This window comes from Bipolaris victoriae (genome assembly GCF_000527765.1).
Source record: "Bipolaris victoriae FI3 unplaced genomic scaffold scaffold_35, whole genome shotgun sequence".
Classification (NCBI taxonomy): domain Eukaryota; kingdom Fungi; phylum Ascomycota; class Dothideomycetes; order Pleosporales; family Pleosporaceae; genus Bipolaris; species Bipolaris victoriae.
Window position 1 is genome coordinate 207,710 of NW_014575357.1, and position 14,656 is coordinate 222,365.

At 51.3% G+C, this 14,656-nt stretch overlaps 6 protein-coding genes across 6 annotated transcripts; 3 read left to right on the forward strand and 3 right to left on the reverse strand.

Annotated features, from left to right (window-relative positions):
• Positions 1-222: 222 nt before the first annotated feature.
• Positions 223-1,368, reverse strand: COCVIDRAFT_15375 (glycoside hydrolase family 93 protein; the record flags this gene model as incomplete). The annotated part of the gene is made up of 1 exon (XM_014701877.1): positions 223-1,368. The coding sequence occupies one exon, from the start codon at positions 1,366-1,368 to the stop codon at positions 223-225; it is 1,146 nt and encodes a 381-aa protein (XP_014557363.1).
• A 1,164-nt stretch (positions 1,369-2,532) lies between these two features.
• COCVIDRAFT_37137 (hypothetical protein) lies at positions 2,533-5,477 on the forward strand (the record flags this gene model as incomplete). The annotated part of the gene is made up of 3 exons (XM_014701956.1): positions 2,533-2,535; positions 2,649-4,460; positions 4,509-5,477. 3 exons carry the CDS (start codon positions 2,533-2,535, stop codon positions 5,475-5,477), a joined length of 2,784 nt encoding a protein of 927 aa, XP_014557442.1.
• Positions 5,478-7,352: 1,875 nt separating this feature from the next.
• COCVIDRAFT_26000 (lytic polysaccharide monooxygenase) lies at positions 7,353-8,387 on the forward strand (the record flags this gene model as incomplete). The annotated part of the gene is made up of 1 exon (XM_014701890.1): positions 7,353-8,387. The coding sequence occupies one exon, from the start codon at positions 7,353-7,355 to the stop codon at positions 8,385-8,387; it is 1,035 nt and encodes a 344-aa protein (XP_014557376.1).
• Positions 8,388-8,867: 480 nt separating this feature from the next.
• On the reverse strand, positions 8,868-9,239 carry COCVIDRAFT_97154 (hypothetical protein; the record flags this gene model as incomplete). The annotated part of the gene is made up of 1 exon (XM_014701957.1): positions 8,868-9,239. A coding segment is annotated over one exon (372 nt), but the record flags the coding sequence as incomplete, so codon positions are not given.
• Positions 9,240-10,752: 1,513 nt separating this feature from the next.
• Positions 10,753-13,245, forward strand: COCVIDRAFT_26002 (hypothetical protein; the record flags this gene model as incomplete). Its single annotated transcript, XM_014701891.1, has 3 exons — positions 10,753-11,683; positions 11,736-12,389; positions 12,440-13,245. The coding sequence occupies 3 exons, from the start codon at positions 10,753-10,755 to the stop codon at positions 13,243-13,245; spliced, it is 2,391 nt and encodes a 796-aa protein (XP_014557377.1).
• Positions 13,246-14,086: 841 nt separating this feature from the next.
• On the reverse strand, positions 14,087-14,656 carry COCVIDRAFT_15380 (hypothetical protein; the record flags this gene model as incomplete). Its single annotated transcript, XM_014701878.1, has 2 exons — positions 14,087-14,161; positions 14,225-14,656. 2 exons carry the CDS (start codon positions 14,654-14,656, stop codon positions 14,087-14,089), a joined length of 507 nt encoding a protein of 168 aa, XP_014557364.1.

Below are 14,656 nucleotides of genomic sequence, written 5' to 3' on the forward strand. Positions count from 1 at the left end.
AAAGAGCAAGTTCAACAGAAATAGGCAGTCCTCATTATATCTACGCATTTAGGCACGGTCAAAAGTTGAAAGCTCACTATGGTTTCACATTCACTATAAGCTATGATATACCTCTTATATTTATCATTATGTAGTCTTACGGTATCCACAATGGTCTGTAATTATAGGAGATCCAAAATTTGACGAAGAATGTACAGGGAATCCTCACAGCACACCGCGCAATCACCACTTGCTGATATCAACAACGGTAACGGTGATTGAGTTGGTGGTGCTGGGTGGCAGCTGTCCTCCGCCCATGAGCAACAATTTGGTTTGGTCCTTGAGGACGCGAAGGTGCCTTGTGTAGGAGCTGGCCTCAGGTGTGTCGATCTTGATCCAGTTGCCCTGTCCAAGGCCCCTGTTGATGAAGACCTGCGAACCGCTGTGTGCGCTTGCAATAATCGTGCCGTTTGCACCACCGACCGAACTCCACACCACATACGGCGAACCACTAGGAATAGTGCCGTCAGTGGCCTTGAGGCTGATGCCTTGGGCTTGACCAAACTTTTCGGGGTCGGACACAATCTTGTAGTAGACGGGGAACTGGTAGGAGTTGGGGATAGCAGGGCCACCGCCGTATTCGTAAGTCATGATAAATTGTCCGTTTGGCAGCTTGGCAACAGTGGGCATGCCTGGGCGGTCAGTGTACTTGGAGTATGCGACATCGTTGACAACTGGGCCCCATGTCTTGAGGTCCGTAGTGGTCTGGTGGACCATCTTCTGGCCGTAGGTGGCGTTCTCGCGCTGGTCGGAGTAGTAGCAGATCAACTTCTTGTTGTGCAACATCAGGAAGGGCTCCCAGACAGGTGTCAAGCCGTTGTTGGGACGAGCTTCACCACCAGCAGCAATATGAGAGACGAAGGTCCAGGTCAGTCCAGAGTCTCGAGATGCGTAAAGTTCAATATGGGTGCTGGAGAGGTCCGTGGGGATGGCTGAGCCTGAAACCAGAACTGTTCCGGCCGGGAAGCCGCCAATGCTCTCGGGTAAGACGTAGATGAAAGGCTGGTACCGCAGACCATAGCCATACTGGGTGTCCTGGACGCGCGAGATTTCTCTCCATGTGAGGCCGCCGTCGGAAGACTTGAAGATGGGAAAGTACACCTTTGGTGGCTCGGGGGAATAGTTCTCCCAAGTTGCGAGCAAGGAGCCGTCGGCAAGCTGTGCACTGCGGGCATAGAGGACACTTGGATCAGTCCAGCCAGCATTTCTTGGAGGGGTGAAGACAACATTGCGGGAGAAAGTGGGTTGTGTGGTCTGGCGTTTAGGAAGCGCAGAGGCAGCGGTGGAGACCACGCCAATCAATGACAGGAAAAGGGTTGAGAGACGCATCTTGACGGCTTGAGCTGTTGCAAGATGACCACAAAGCGAGAGAGAACAAACAATGCTATATAAAGCATCGCCAATGCTCATTTCCCATAACAATAACGGTCGTTCTTGGTGAAAATATCCGCTTTGGGCCATGTTCCTGGCGCTTGAACAGGCCAAAAGCACGGAACATGTCCTGTAACGTCATGATCACCCTAGGATACATGATGCATTTTCTTGACTCGCGTCCATCCCGCGTTTCCCAATGGCGGGGAATCTCGAGGCCGCAAGACGGAGAAATAGTGGACAGGAGGGATCGTCTGTTATTGCGGGGAAGCCGGTGGTTTATAGACCGAGCGATGTCAGTTTATGTGCTGAGGTGAGCAAATAGCCATGTCGGAAGCGTGCCGAGGTGCGGAAGAGAAGCTGTCTACGGACTAGGCGAGCAGACCACCAAGCGCACATGATCAAGCAACTGCAGAATAAGTTTAGCCAAGTCCTTGGTGCCTGGAATAACTGAAGCTATTATGCCGAACAGGTCGTGAAAAGAAGGTTACATCAGGGCAATAAGGTTAGGACCATGGCGCGTGGTGTTAATGTTGGTGTTGTTATGTTGGCGAGGGCGGGAAAGAGTGACACGACTGTCTGTCCACCATTCTGACAGCCACGAAGCATATCTCAACTTCATCTCGCTTTTTCGACGGTTCCATTGTTTGCGCATAGTCTCTGCCGCTGACCTGTTCTATCTCACATCCAACTTGATATCGCCATGAGCACATCTACCTTGTCCACGGCTTTTCGATGTTCGCAATTCAGCCGGCAACGGCACAATGGCGTCGCATAACCAGGAACTCGCTCATATGCCAAGTTTGCAAAGCTTGTACAACAGCAAATCCAGGAAAGCTAATAAAACATGTTCAAGAGCACAAGAAGTTTTGATGTGGAAGGTGCGCAGTATTCAACAGGCTCCTGTCTTGTAGGAATCTCCAATCAGCCTTGCAACACAGTAGCCTTGTCCGTCACACTGCAGGAGGTGGTGGCAGTGCACGAACGGCCGCAGCAGCTGCCTGCAGCCTTCTCACCATCCACTCGCTTTTAGTGCTCACCGGTCAAAAATGTGTATACCTCGCCCTTCTCTGTGCCCCTCAGGCTTCTGTTCCTGCTTTTCGCTGGGAACGCTATGCCAACATGGTAAGTCCACTTCTCGATTACGCTCCGATAGAAGGGTTTTTTGTGGCTGTTGCAAGGCTGGAACGTTGCAGTTCATGCAAGAACGTTTAATAGCTGACAGCGCATTGCGCCAGGCTTCCACAATAGCCTCCCCAGTCCCACTGCATTTCAACCAGTCTCCACAAACGACCAATGAGCGTGAGGCTGTCGACCACGGACGCGATACTCCACTTCCGCAGTATGAAAAGACGCAGTCGGTGCCATTTACATTGAAACTCCAGGAAGATGCTCAGAATCCAGGCCGATTTCAGCTTGTCTTGGACATTGGTGCAAAGCTTCAATCACCAGATGGATTGCTCTTGAATGCACTGTTCAACCCTCCAAATACAGTCAATAGCGCTACCAAGGATAACGCAAATTCCAGGCGAGATACTTCCAGTCCACCTACGACACCACTTTCGGACAAACAGGGCTGGGCCGATTTAGACCATGTGCCCCCTGAATTTCTCAACAAAGTTGTACCAGATTGGAATGTATCGTTTTCTCGGAGTGATTCGACAGTGTCCACACAGACAAAGCGTCTCGCCGATATCAAAGCCAAGATCAAGAAGAAAGGAAAAGGCTATGTAGTTCGACTCTTGAAAGGATCCGCCACCGACTCGAATGAGATTGCTGAAGTGGATTTGGGTTCAGACACCACCAGATCCCGAGCAAACATCCCTGAGCTTGACTCCGCAACTATGCCAGCCGAACTTCACTCTGTACCGTTTTCTGTGCCGTTAAATGATATAAATCATGCCGATGGAGCCACGATATGTGAAATCGGTACTTCAAATGAAGATGGTATCAGGCGGCCGCAAGATTCCATTACTCCTGGATCTGGTGCAAATGGTGAATCACATGCGAGGCGGTTGGAAGGGAGCCGGTTGGTACAAATTTCAACCACCGAAGAAGGCATGAGCGATGCGGAAACCCTGATTTCCGATCTTCGCCCAATGGATCGGCACGTGGATGGGGAACAGGCCTTTGGCGAGTCCATGATTCCAAGCCGATCAGGTTCAGTATCTAGCATTGTCAAAACACCTACTCGGGGCTTATCACTTATTGGACCAGTTAGGAAAAGGGTTGAGAAGAAGGCTCGTCCCCGTATAAACTGCCGAACCGCAAACATGAATCTCAAACGGTCAGATGCTCACAAATCTATCAAGAATCGCTCTAATTCAACTACCGTTGAAATTGATGATTGGTTTGATGAAATTGGCACGAATTCGGCCAACGTGCGGCAGTTTCAAAATCTATCACCTCGCAAGTCCAAGGATTCCGACAGAAATTTCCAAGACCATGGGGCATGGCAGAATTCAGTAAGATATGCCGGGAGGATAAAACCCCGAAACGCCCGTCATTCATCAGCAGACGATCTCCAAGTACCTACAAAGTCCAAGTATGGATTGCGGTTACAAACCAACGTACCCAAAACAAGATCCGCCCACGTATCCCCAGTGACTCAGCGGAAAGGGCCACCGAAGGTGCGAAAACACAAATCATCATCGAATTCACCGAGTGAGGTGTATGATGATGATATAACATCTTCGCCTGAGCTGCAAGAAGCGAGTCATTCGGAGGCGCTCAGAGAAGCCTTGAAGACTTTGAGTGATGTTGTTTCGGACCCAGGCAATGGTGATCAAGACATTGGGGATACGCAAGACCCTGCCATGAACCACTTTGTTGAGCCGGTGAACGAAGATTGTATTGGCGATATAGTGTTGCCTTCGGAAACCGAGATCAGATCAGCACCCAGCGGAATGCGCAACCCGGTGTTGATGTACTGGGCCCTCGCATTTGGTGCGTTGTCAGACAAGGTATATGAAGGATTCAAACTGCTTCGAGATGCTGTCGGTCCTGAGCGGCCCGTTCCGAGAGGTCATGTTCGCGTTCGATGGACTTGTGTAAGTGTTAATCTCCTAATTGTGATTAGCAATACTGATACTCTACAGGCATGTGGAGAGTCGCTTTATGATGACTTCATTGAGCAACGACCGAATGCAGCCCGACTTCTAGAAGCCTACTTGAACCGTCCGCGAGTACACACTTATCAAAGCCCTGCCAGCCAGAGCAGCACAGTATCATCTGTGTCCTCTATCTTCGACTCTTCTAGTCGAGCGTCAACCCTGACGACGCCATCGTCTACATATGGTGGATCTGCTCCATGGTCTAGAGGCAGTGATCCATCAAAGTACAACTCGTCCCGTGTGCGAGCAGACAGCGCATTCAGTATTCGCATGCCTAATTATGCTGAGGAATCGTGGCTTCTCACCTGCGCAAATGAGGGGCGTCTTACGCCCAAGATCGTCCATCTCGACGTCAACGAAGGCCGAATAAGAAGCGATAAAGACCTAGCGCTTTCCCTACGGGAGCACTACGACCAGCTCCATCGCGGATGGTACAACTGGACACGACTGCGTGGACTAACGACTATCGAATTTGTACAATTCGAAGTTCATCGCAATCGATTTGCTGACATTCGTGCCGCGCCATCTATGCCTCCGAGATCAGCGACCTCTTCAGTACTTACAGCTGGGAACCCAGAGAAATCTCAGGGGGCATCACAGCATCCATATACGTTTGAGCCAAACGACCTTCTACCTCCTGTCGGCAGCACCTATCTCCTTCATCTTTTTAGGCATCCAAACGATTATGACAGCGAGCTGATAACATATCTACGTAGTCCAAAGCGGCGTCAGCGGCTAGAGTTCGGCATGGGGTGGGGTGTTCATCTCGTGGAAGGATTCCTGGCCCAACGTGTTTGGGCGTTTACGGTGGGTATTTGTGGCCTGAGTAGTGCAGTATTTGCCGCTTTGTGGGCGATTATGAAGAAAGACGTGCAGGGTGCATTTGGAGTTGCGCAATGGGTATTGGGAATCGCTGTGCTAATGGTCGGCGGTATCCAGGCGTGGCTAGAGTAGACTGCAAGCCAATGAAAGCGGCGAAGTCGTCGTCCGTAAATCTACACCAGCGAAATTCCGTCAGTGGCCTGTCCTTGTTTCTCTCGCTCTCTCCGCCTACATCCCGCGTACGTACTGCGAAGATGGCTACTTATTTATCAGAAACATTACGCCGAACAAGCAGTGCTTCTGTGTTAATGGTAAGGATACTTCAATATTGCGTCCGCTGTGTATGCCGCCCATGGGCGTTTGCGGAAAGGACAAAGTTGTGCAAGGCTCCCCCCCTTGCACATGCGTCTTCAGGTCTAACAGCTCGCTACGTCAACGTAGTCTTCTCTCTGGAATGGTGTCATGACACAAGGAACGGGAACCTGGCATTCCTTGTGGCGACTGGATGAAGAAGGTACCAAGAGACATCAGCATATGATTTATCACTCCTGAGCTTGGAGGAAGCTACAGTGTAAGCCGAGCTCTAGGCATGTGCCTCCATTTCGCGTAAAGGTTTCGCTACATTTGGTCCTGGTAGGCGGGGGATGACTGATTACTGCCATACTCAACTCCTGCCCGTTTCGAAAACTATATTGGAAACATCTACAAACGGCGCCTCGCCTCAGCGGTTGAAAGCCGGCTAAAGAGAACGATAACAAGCAATGCATGAAAGAAGGCGGCGCAGCACCGGCGATGCTGTCTAGGATTCGAAAGTGTAATCACTGACCGAATCCCGGGCACCGCGTCCAACCCCAATTTCGCCGACGATGTTTCGACTGGTCAGTTATATGCGGACGATTCTTAACAGAGAAGTTGTCGCCGGTGCACTAGTACTGGGCAAAAAAATCCACTGTTTCATGTTTGAAACAATACTGACTGTGGGCAAGCGAGGTCAGGAACAGAGCGGCACAGCTGTGGGGCAACAGGATTGTCTTCGTTGTCAGGGGTGCATGGCCGTTGCGCGCGCGCTGTTCGAGGCGCTTCTATGTCAGTACACACAACGGCCGACCACTTACTTACACTTAGGCTTCGAGTTGGTGATGACGCGTATGTTTGCAGCACGCAATCCAAGGGTTAAACCAAAGGCAGAGTTTGGATAGTAGTATTAATCTCACTACTACTGTATTCCAGACCGGACGGTCGCTCATGTTGGTGGCGGAACGTTCCGGCGAATGCATGAACACCAAGTCTCCCGTTCATCGATGTCAACATGCCAGGCCCATCAGTAGCGCCACCGACAGACGCCACGATCAATGCCTCCCTGCTCGGCATCTTCTTTGGCACCAACAAAACAAGCGCTTGGCTAACGCCCATATGCACGGGCAAAACACTGGCTACATTGTGGCTACCCAGGCTTCATGCCGCCAGGTTAGACCCGCTTGCTTGAGACCAGAACTACCAATTCTCCGGGCCACCCGACTCATCCCTATGCATGTTAATCATATCATCTGCACCATATGATGGCATACCCATGCGTTGCCGTTCCATAGCTGTGCCTTGCCGCTTGCGCGTGGAGTCCTATGCATCCTGCCAATGTCGCTTGTCAGGCTCAAAGTGGAAATATGGCGATCAAAACAATATCAGGTGGAGGCTCTGTTTAGTCGTTTTGGTTTGGTGCCGTTGTGCCGGGCATTCCTCCACGAGTCACCCATGCCATGCCGTGGGTTCCACGCTGCCGAGCACCAGGTCTCAACTGGATAAATAGAGCCCTGAGGTACCCCCATGGAACGGTACCTTCATCGCTACAGCTTCAATTCGTTGGTTTCTATACCCGTCCCTTCTTTCCTGCACATTCGTTCATCAAGTCCGTTCACTGTGTGAAGCCGGCAGACATTCTTTCATTCCCATCGAACATTCATTTCCATCGAACAACTTCAACCTCTCACAGATTCATCTCAATCTATCACAATGTACAAGACTCTCGCCTCCACCATCACTGCCATCGCGGCTCTTGCTGCTACCGCCTCTGCCCACGGTTCCCTCACTGGTGTCAGCCTCAATGGCGTCTACGAGCAGGGTTACCTGATCGAGTACTACTATGCCATGCAGCAAGGTGGCAAGGTCCCTGAGCACCTTGGCTGGTATGCCGAGAACCTCGACAACGGCTTCGTAGAGCCATCCAAGTTCGGCACTGGCGATATCATCTGCCACAAGGCCGGTAGCCCCAAGGGTAGCTCGGACACAATGGGCAAGATCCCCGCCGGTGGCAAGATCGACTTCCACTGGAACACATGGCCCGCATCCCACGTTGGTCCTGTCCTCACTTATGCTGCTTCCTACACTGGCGACATCCAGTCTGTCAAGAAGGAGGACCTCAAGTGGTTCAAGATTGAGGGTGTTGGTTACGAGAACGGCGAGTGGGCTGCCGTCAAGATGATTGCCAACAACAACACCTGGACCACTACCGTCCCTGAGAACCTTGCCGCTGGCAAGTACGTCTTCCGCCACGAGATCATTGCGCTCCACGCCGCTGGCCAGGAGAACGGTGCCCAGAACTACCCCCAGTGTGTCAACATTGAGGTCACCGGCAGCGGTACCGAGAAGCCCGAGGGTGTTGTTGGTACCAAGCTCTACACTCCCACCGACCCCGGTATCAAGTTCGACGTCTACCAGAGCAAGCTCGACAGCTACGTCGTCCCTGGTCCTGCCCCCATGAGCGCTGGCTCCGGCTCTGGCTCTGGCTCCACCCCTGCCCCCTCCAAGCCTGCTCCCTCATCTGCTCCCTCCAGCTCGCCTTCTGCTCCCTCGCCAAGCGCATCTGCTCCTACTGCTTCCGTTACCCCTGAGGCCCAGAACCCTGCTCCTTCCACTGCTCCTTCCACTGCTCCTTCAAGCGGTAACCTCCCCGAGACCTTCACCCTCGACACCTTCATCACCTGGCTCGAGGGCAAGGCCAGCAGCTCTGCTAGCAAGGCCCGCCGCCACGCTCGCGCTTTCCTGTAAGCATTTTTCCATGATGGCTTACCCGTTCGTCACGGCCATGAGATGACGTGATGGAATCCTTTTTTTTTGAGGTTCGTTCGTTCGTTGGATACGACGAGTGCCTTCGATTCTTTGTGTATAGTACATACCCTTTTTGTAGCATAGCGCTCTGAACATATACCTTTTTCACCACCAAGATTCCTTTTGTGCCATGCATGTGATTGTGATTGTGACTATACTTTGTGCGTTTGTGAGGAAGAATTGGGGTATGTGGGGCATTGTGCCCTTGCGATTGAGACGGCACTTGGCATCAGTGAGGGATTGAAGACAATATCACAATAGCATCAATATTTTCTTTGACATGTGGAGGATGAGAAGTATCATTGGATAGTAGAGGGCTCGTTTTGGTAACGCTGCCGAGCTCGCAGCGTCACGGCGTTTCCATGCTCGTTGAGGTGAAAGAACCACCACGGTGCTACCCGAATGCTCCGATCCATGTATTCAAGGTGCAAGCCAAACCCTCTGCCAGGGTAGAAGCGGCATCGAATAGAAAAGAAGAAAAGACACCATAGTATCCATGAAGCAGAATCCAACCCCCTCCTCAACCCTTCTTGTACTTGTTGACAAGCGCCCAGAACTCGGCATCAAGCCGCTTCTCCTCTGCTTCCGCCATGGTAAGCAAGTTCGCCCACCTTGCCACCTCGAGCTGCGCCTTGACAACCTCTTCGATCTGCTGGCGCTGGTGCTCGCAGGTGATGCTGAGCATCGCCAGGTTGACTTCGGGCTCGAAGAACACGTAGAGCTTGTACTCCTGCATGTGCTCCATGCAGGAGTACTTGTACCTGGTGTCGATGAGGGCCTTGGATCTGGTGGCCACCTTCTCGCAGATGCTGTTGAGTTCCTTGCGGAGTTGCTGCTTGCGGCGGGCGTCGGCACAGCTCATGGTGTAGGTGGGAGCTGCAGCACGCGGAGGTGGAGCTGCAGTTGGTGTTGCCACTGGTGGTGGAGTGGGTTGAGGTGTATTTTTGGACTGCACAGTTGTTGGAAGGTGGACTTGTTGGAGGCGGGCTTTTTGAAGTGCGTTTTGCCTTTTGTGGTGGCGGGGATGGGAATGTGTGTGGAGATGGGGGTAGAGGGGGATGTGAAGGGTAAACGACACGTCTGAATAGCACTTGCAAACGCTTTTTGCACTCACCTTTTAGCTTAGTAAAGGGTTAGTGAACGTGACAGGTTAAGATTAGGCACTCGGAGAAAATTGGGAATGATGAGAGCCCCAATTCCTCTGTGTGAATGGCATTCTGTTTTTCTCTTTCAGTGCCGTAAATGTGGCTTGATTCGGCCTCTGTATCGTCTTGAATTGATACATGCTGTCTATGGAGCCCTGCAGGGAATAATTGGTAGTCAAAGTCCTCGTGATTCAGCATAATGAGTATTAGGCCATGTGAAGTGCCCCAGATATCCCCATGCCAACAGTGACACTTGTTTCTTGAATACCTACTTCCCATTGTACTTCACCCATTTCATCTACTTGTGTTTTCTCAAAGCTACATCTATTACTGCAGGTTCATGCGTGCCGTTGCATGGTGCACATTGATCTTCTGTAATACCCCTCAGTTGTGGAGATACAGTGAAAATGGCTCTCATTGCTCAATTCGACGTCTGTAAGAGTTTTTGTTAGTCGACTAATGAGGCAAATAAGCATTTGAATACCACCATCTTGCTGAATACCTCGAGGACGTGGTGGAACAAGAGACATTCAAGTCGCCGAATTTCTACAACGGGTCGAGTTTTTGGAAGTGATTTTGAGGATTCCACGTCAAGACAAATAGAGCGCTGCATGTGTTGAGGTTAACTTTGCGTAATCCAATTAGATGGCTAAGATGCAACCAAGTAGAAAAAGGACAATAACAACAACTAGGCCCGGATACAACCAAAGGAGCACTCTGAAAAATCATGTGGACAACGGCTTTCGAATTCACAGCGAGCAGTTGTGTTTGTTCTGCCACTGGCTGCGTGTAAATTACTGTGTAAATGCTGGCACGCGCCACTGCTCACTGGCATGGCATCACCAAAGCGACCAACACCATCCCATGCTGACGATGAAATGAAGATACAGCAAAAATGAGATATGTTTAAATTTCGTTGTAGTTGCCCGCAGCTTCGATATGCAAGTAGATGCCGCGGCTCTTTGCACCCCTGGCAGAAGATGCGCGCTAAGATACGAGCGGATAAGATGTTCAGGCAGGTGACGCCATTACAGCCGAAACAGCGCGATAGCTTGCTGGGTGGAGTTGGCCTTATCATCTCCAGAACCTCTGGTTAGGTATCGAAGACTCATCATTCCTTGTATACAAAGCTCCTGGCGAGCAATGAAAAGCTAACAGCCATGGCCGACGAAAGAAGTCCATTGATTCAACGCGTCGATGTGCGCCCCCATCGCGACCGTTACCCGTACCATCGCCTTCGATTCTTCTGCACTACCCTCCTGAGCGCGACAATAATCGCCGGTGGACTTGCTGCCATCTTCTTTCTCGCTGTTGCGCCTCCTACCCAAGACGATGAAGCTTCTGTATCACGAGTATCTGCACTCTTGTCCTCGTCTGCCAAACAAGTTCCTGAAGGATGGGCACGCAAGACGGCACTAGACTTTGAAGACCTACAAAAGACTCTGCTTGAGACACCAAGCGCAGAAAAGGCGGAATACTGGAACAGGTACTATACCAGCGGGCCACATCTCGCCGGGAAGAACTTTAGCCAGGCACTATGGACAAGAGAACGATGGGAGGAGTGGGGAGTCGCTAGCACCATCGTCGACTATGAAGTATACATCAACTATCCAAAAGGTCACCGGCTGGCTCTGATGGAAAGGATTGGAGACGGGCACGAGAAGAAGGATGTTTCCGCTGGTTCAGAGGGCGCATGGAAGGTTACGTACGAAGCGCGGTTGGAAGAAGACGTCTTGGACGAGGACAAGTCAAGCCAACTTGCAGATCGTGTACCCACCTTCCACGGATACAGCGCCTCAGGAAATGTCACGGCCCCCTATGTCTTCGTCAACTATGGCACATACAAGGATTTTGAGGAACTCAGGGCAGCAAACGTCAGCCTGGAAGGCAAGATTGCGCTGGCAAAGTACGGCGGTGTCTTCCGTGGCCTGAAGGTCAAGCGTGCCCAAGAGCTAGGTATGGTTGGCGTGGTCATGTACAGCGATCCTGGCGACGATGGTGAGGTCACCGAGAAGAACGGCGTCGCATGTTATCCAGATGGTCCAGCCAGAGAGCCTAGCAGTGTCCAGCGAGGAAGTGTCCAGTTTTTGAGTAAGTTGAGCCTTATTCTTCCAGTGCTTTGCTAATGCTGTGGTTCCTTCAGGTTTCGCCCCAGGTGACCCAACTACCCCTGGCTACCCTTCAAAGCCTGGCTGTCCCCGCCAACCGGTCGATCATGCTATGCCACATATTCCATCTCTACCTATCTCCTACCTCGATGCCCTCCCTCTCCTTAAGGCTCTCAACGGTCATGGTCCGAAAGCATCATCTTTCAACGAGCATTGGCACGGCGGTGGCTTGGACTACAAGGGTGTGGAGTACAATGTTGGACCGTCTCCAGATGACGTTGTCCTAAATCTCGTAAATGAACAGGAATACGTTACAACACCACTCTGGAACGTGATTGGAGTCATCAACGGCACGATCAGCGACGAAGTTATTGTCTTGGGAAATCATCGGGATGCGTGGATTGCCGGAGGCGCAGGGGATCCTAACAGCGGCTCTGCAGCTCTGAATGAAGTGATCCGAAGCTTCAGTGCTGCGATGGAATCTGGATGGAAGCCATGGAGAACCATCGTATTCGCGAGCTGGGATGGCGAAGAGTACGGTTTGGTCGGAAGTACGGAATGGGTGGAGGAATACTTGCCCTGGCTTTCTGCTTCAACTGTCGCATACCTCAATGTCGATGTTGGCACAAATGGGCCAGACTTCAAACTTTCGGCTGCACCGCTGTTGAGCAGGGTAGTTGAGGAAGCTAGTAAGTCTACATTGATGTTCTGTTGATTGGATATGGCTAATTCAACCTAGTTAAAATGGTTCCCTCTCCCAACCAGACCGTACCTGGCCAGTCGGTGTACAACGTATGGGACAAGAAGATCGAGACAATGGGATCCGGCAGTGACTTCACGGCCTTTCAAGACTTTGCTGGTATCCCATCGATTGACATGGGCTTTGGTTTTGACGCCAAGTCTGCAGTCTACCACTACCACAGCAACTATGACTCTTTCGACTGGATGAAAAAGTACGGTGACCCTAATTTCGAGTACCACGCCACCATATCAAAAATCTGGGCGCTCGTAGCGGCCAAGCTCGTTGACTCGCCCGTCCTTCAGCTCAATGCTACAGACTACGCGCTCGGCCTGAGCAAGTACGTCCAAGCCGCCAAACGTACAGCACAGGTGGCTACTCCAGATACGCTATCGTTCGAAAGCTGGCAACCGCTTGATGACGCGGTATCCCATTTTCTCGAAGCCTCTGCAGCTCACGACGAAAGAGCTGCCGATCTCGAACTTCAGTACTCCCTCATCGACCATATCCCCTGGTGGCAACCCTGGAAGAAGTTCCAACTCTTTGTTGCCATCCGCGCAGTCAACAATAAGTACAAATACTTGGAGCGCAAGTTCTTGTTTCCTGGAGGACTTGATGGACGAAGCTGGTTCAAGCATGTGGTCTTTGCACCGGGCAAGTGGACTGGCTACTCGGGCGCGACCTTTCCTGGTATAGTAGAAGCTATTGGAGAGGGTGACGAGGCGGCTACTAAACGTTGGATTGGCATCGTTACCAAGGCCATCGACAGTGCTGCGGATTTGTTGGAGAAAGATGATTGGGCATGAAGCTATTTGCTTGTATATGGGTGAAGCAGTGTATCAAGTTGATGGTTATATTGCCTTCACAGTGATATCCCCGGTAGTTACACAAGGAATTTGAATCATGTGGTCATGTCGGATGTTGTATTGGGTCAACGCAGAAGAGATTATATTAAGTAGTTATCAAACAGAAAATCTAAATCTAAAGCCCATCCTTTCTTAGTGACTGTTTCTTCTCCTGTGTCCTGCTTGCCAACTGACAACGTTGGGGCACGGTGGTCCATGGAGAAGATCCGAAATTCAGGGTGGATGTGGCTTAGAAGATGTCTAAGCAGGTGGGGTATAAGGCGGAGAAGCAGCAATCGGCGGGGTGTATATATCGATGAATGGGGGGTACGGCGGGAGATTCGGTCGGGGTTGGGGGTTGGGGTTGTTCGGGACTTCTGGATGATGCGGTGGCAGTAAAGAGGGCTTAACTAAATGTACATCGTTAGCTTCTTGTTTGTGCCCACGTATGAACTTGAAAACAATGGACAAGAATGTCATCGCTTTGTCTTTACTAGAGGATAATAATCTTGATCACTGCAGTACAGTTAAAAAGCGATGATCCTTCTCTGCCCGTACGGTCGGACTCCGCATTCAAGAAATATGAAAGTGGGTTCCAGACCGGAGGATAGAAAAGGTGTTTGCTCTTGCGACTCTGCGTGCCACTGTGCTTATAGGAGAAGCATGGGGATAGAGCGAGAAAATCGCAGCGAAAGGTGAAGATGGGGAGGGAGATAGTAAGAGGCTAGACGTACCTGAGACTGACTCCAGTGATGTGCGTCGCTGGAGCCCAATCATTGTTGTCTTTGTCATCGCCTTGGGTTTACATCCAAGCCTTTGCTGGCCATCGCCGTGGAGCCATGTCTTGGGCCAGAGACAGGCGCTCTTGTTGCTCAGCCTTGGGTGGTAGTCAGTAAGCTTACGTGGTTTTATCTCCAAGTTGCGTCTGGGATAGACTTACAGGGCTCAAGGTACTCCACCACTGGTAGAAGTTTCGTTCCCGCTCCTCAGCGACTTCCATATCCCTCTGTGCTCGAAGAAGGATATGAAACTCGAACATGTAAGCTTGTACATGCCGACTGACGGTGTCGTAGTCCGAACTGGTATCCTCCATCAAGAAAGTGATGAAGGCTGCCCTCTGGGTGAGGCTAGACAAGATTCTATCGACGTCTTCTCGCAGTTCTCTTGCCAATCCGATTGGTATGATGCGAAGAGGCGATGGAGGGGAATCAGGACGAGGGGAAGAGGGGGTATCACTAGGTGGATGAGGGGGGTCTCTCGTAGGCGGAGGTGGAGCAGCCCGTGATGGCTGCAAGTTGCCCCGACGAGCTCGACGAGCTTGACAGCCAACAGGACGACCTGTTCCTGGAAGGTTCCGATGGTTTGTAGGCAT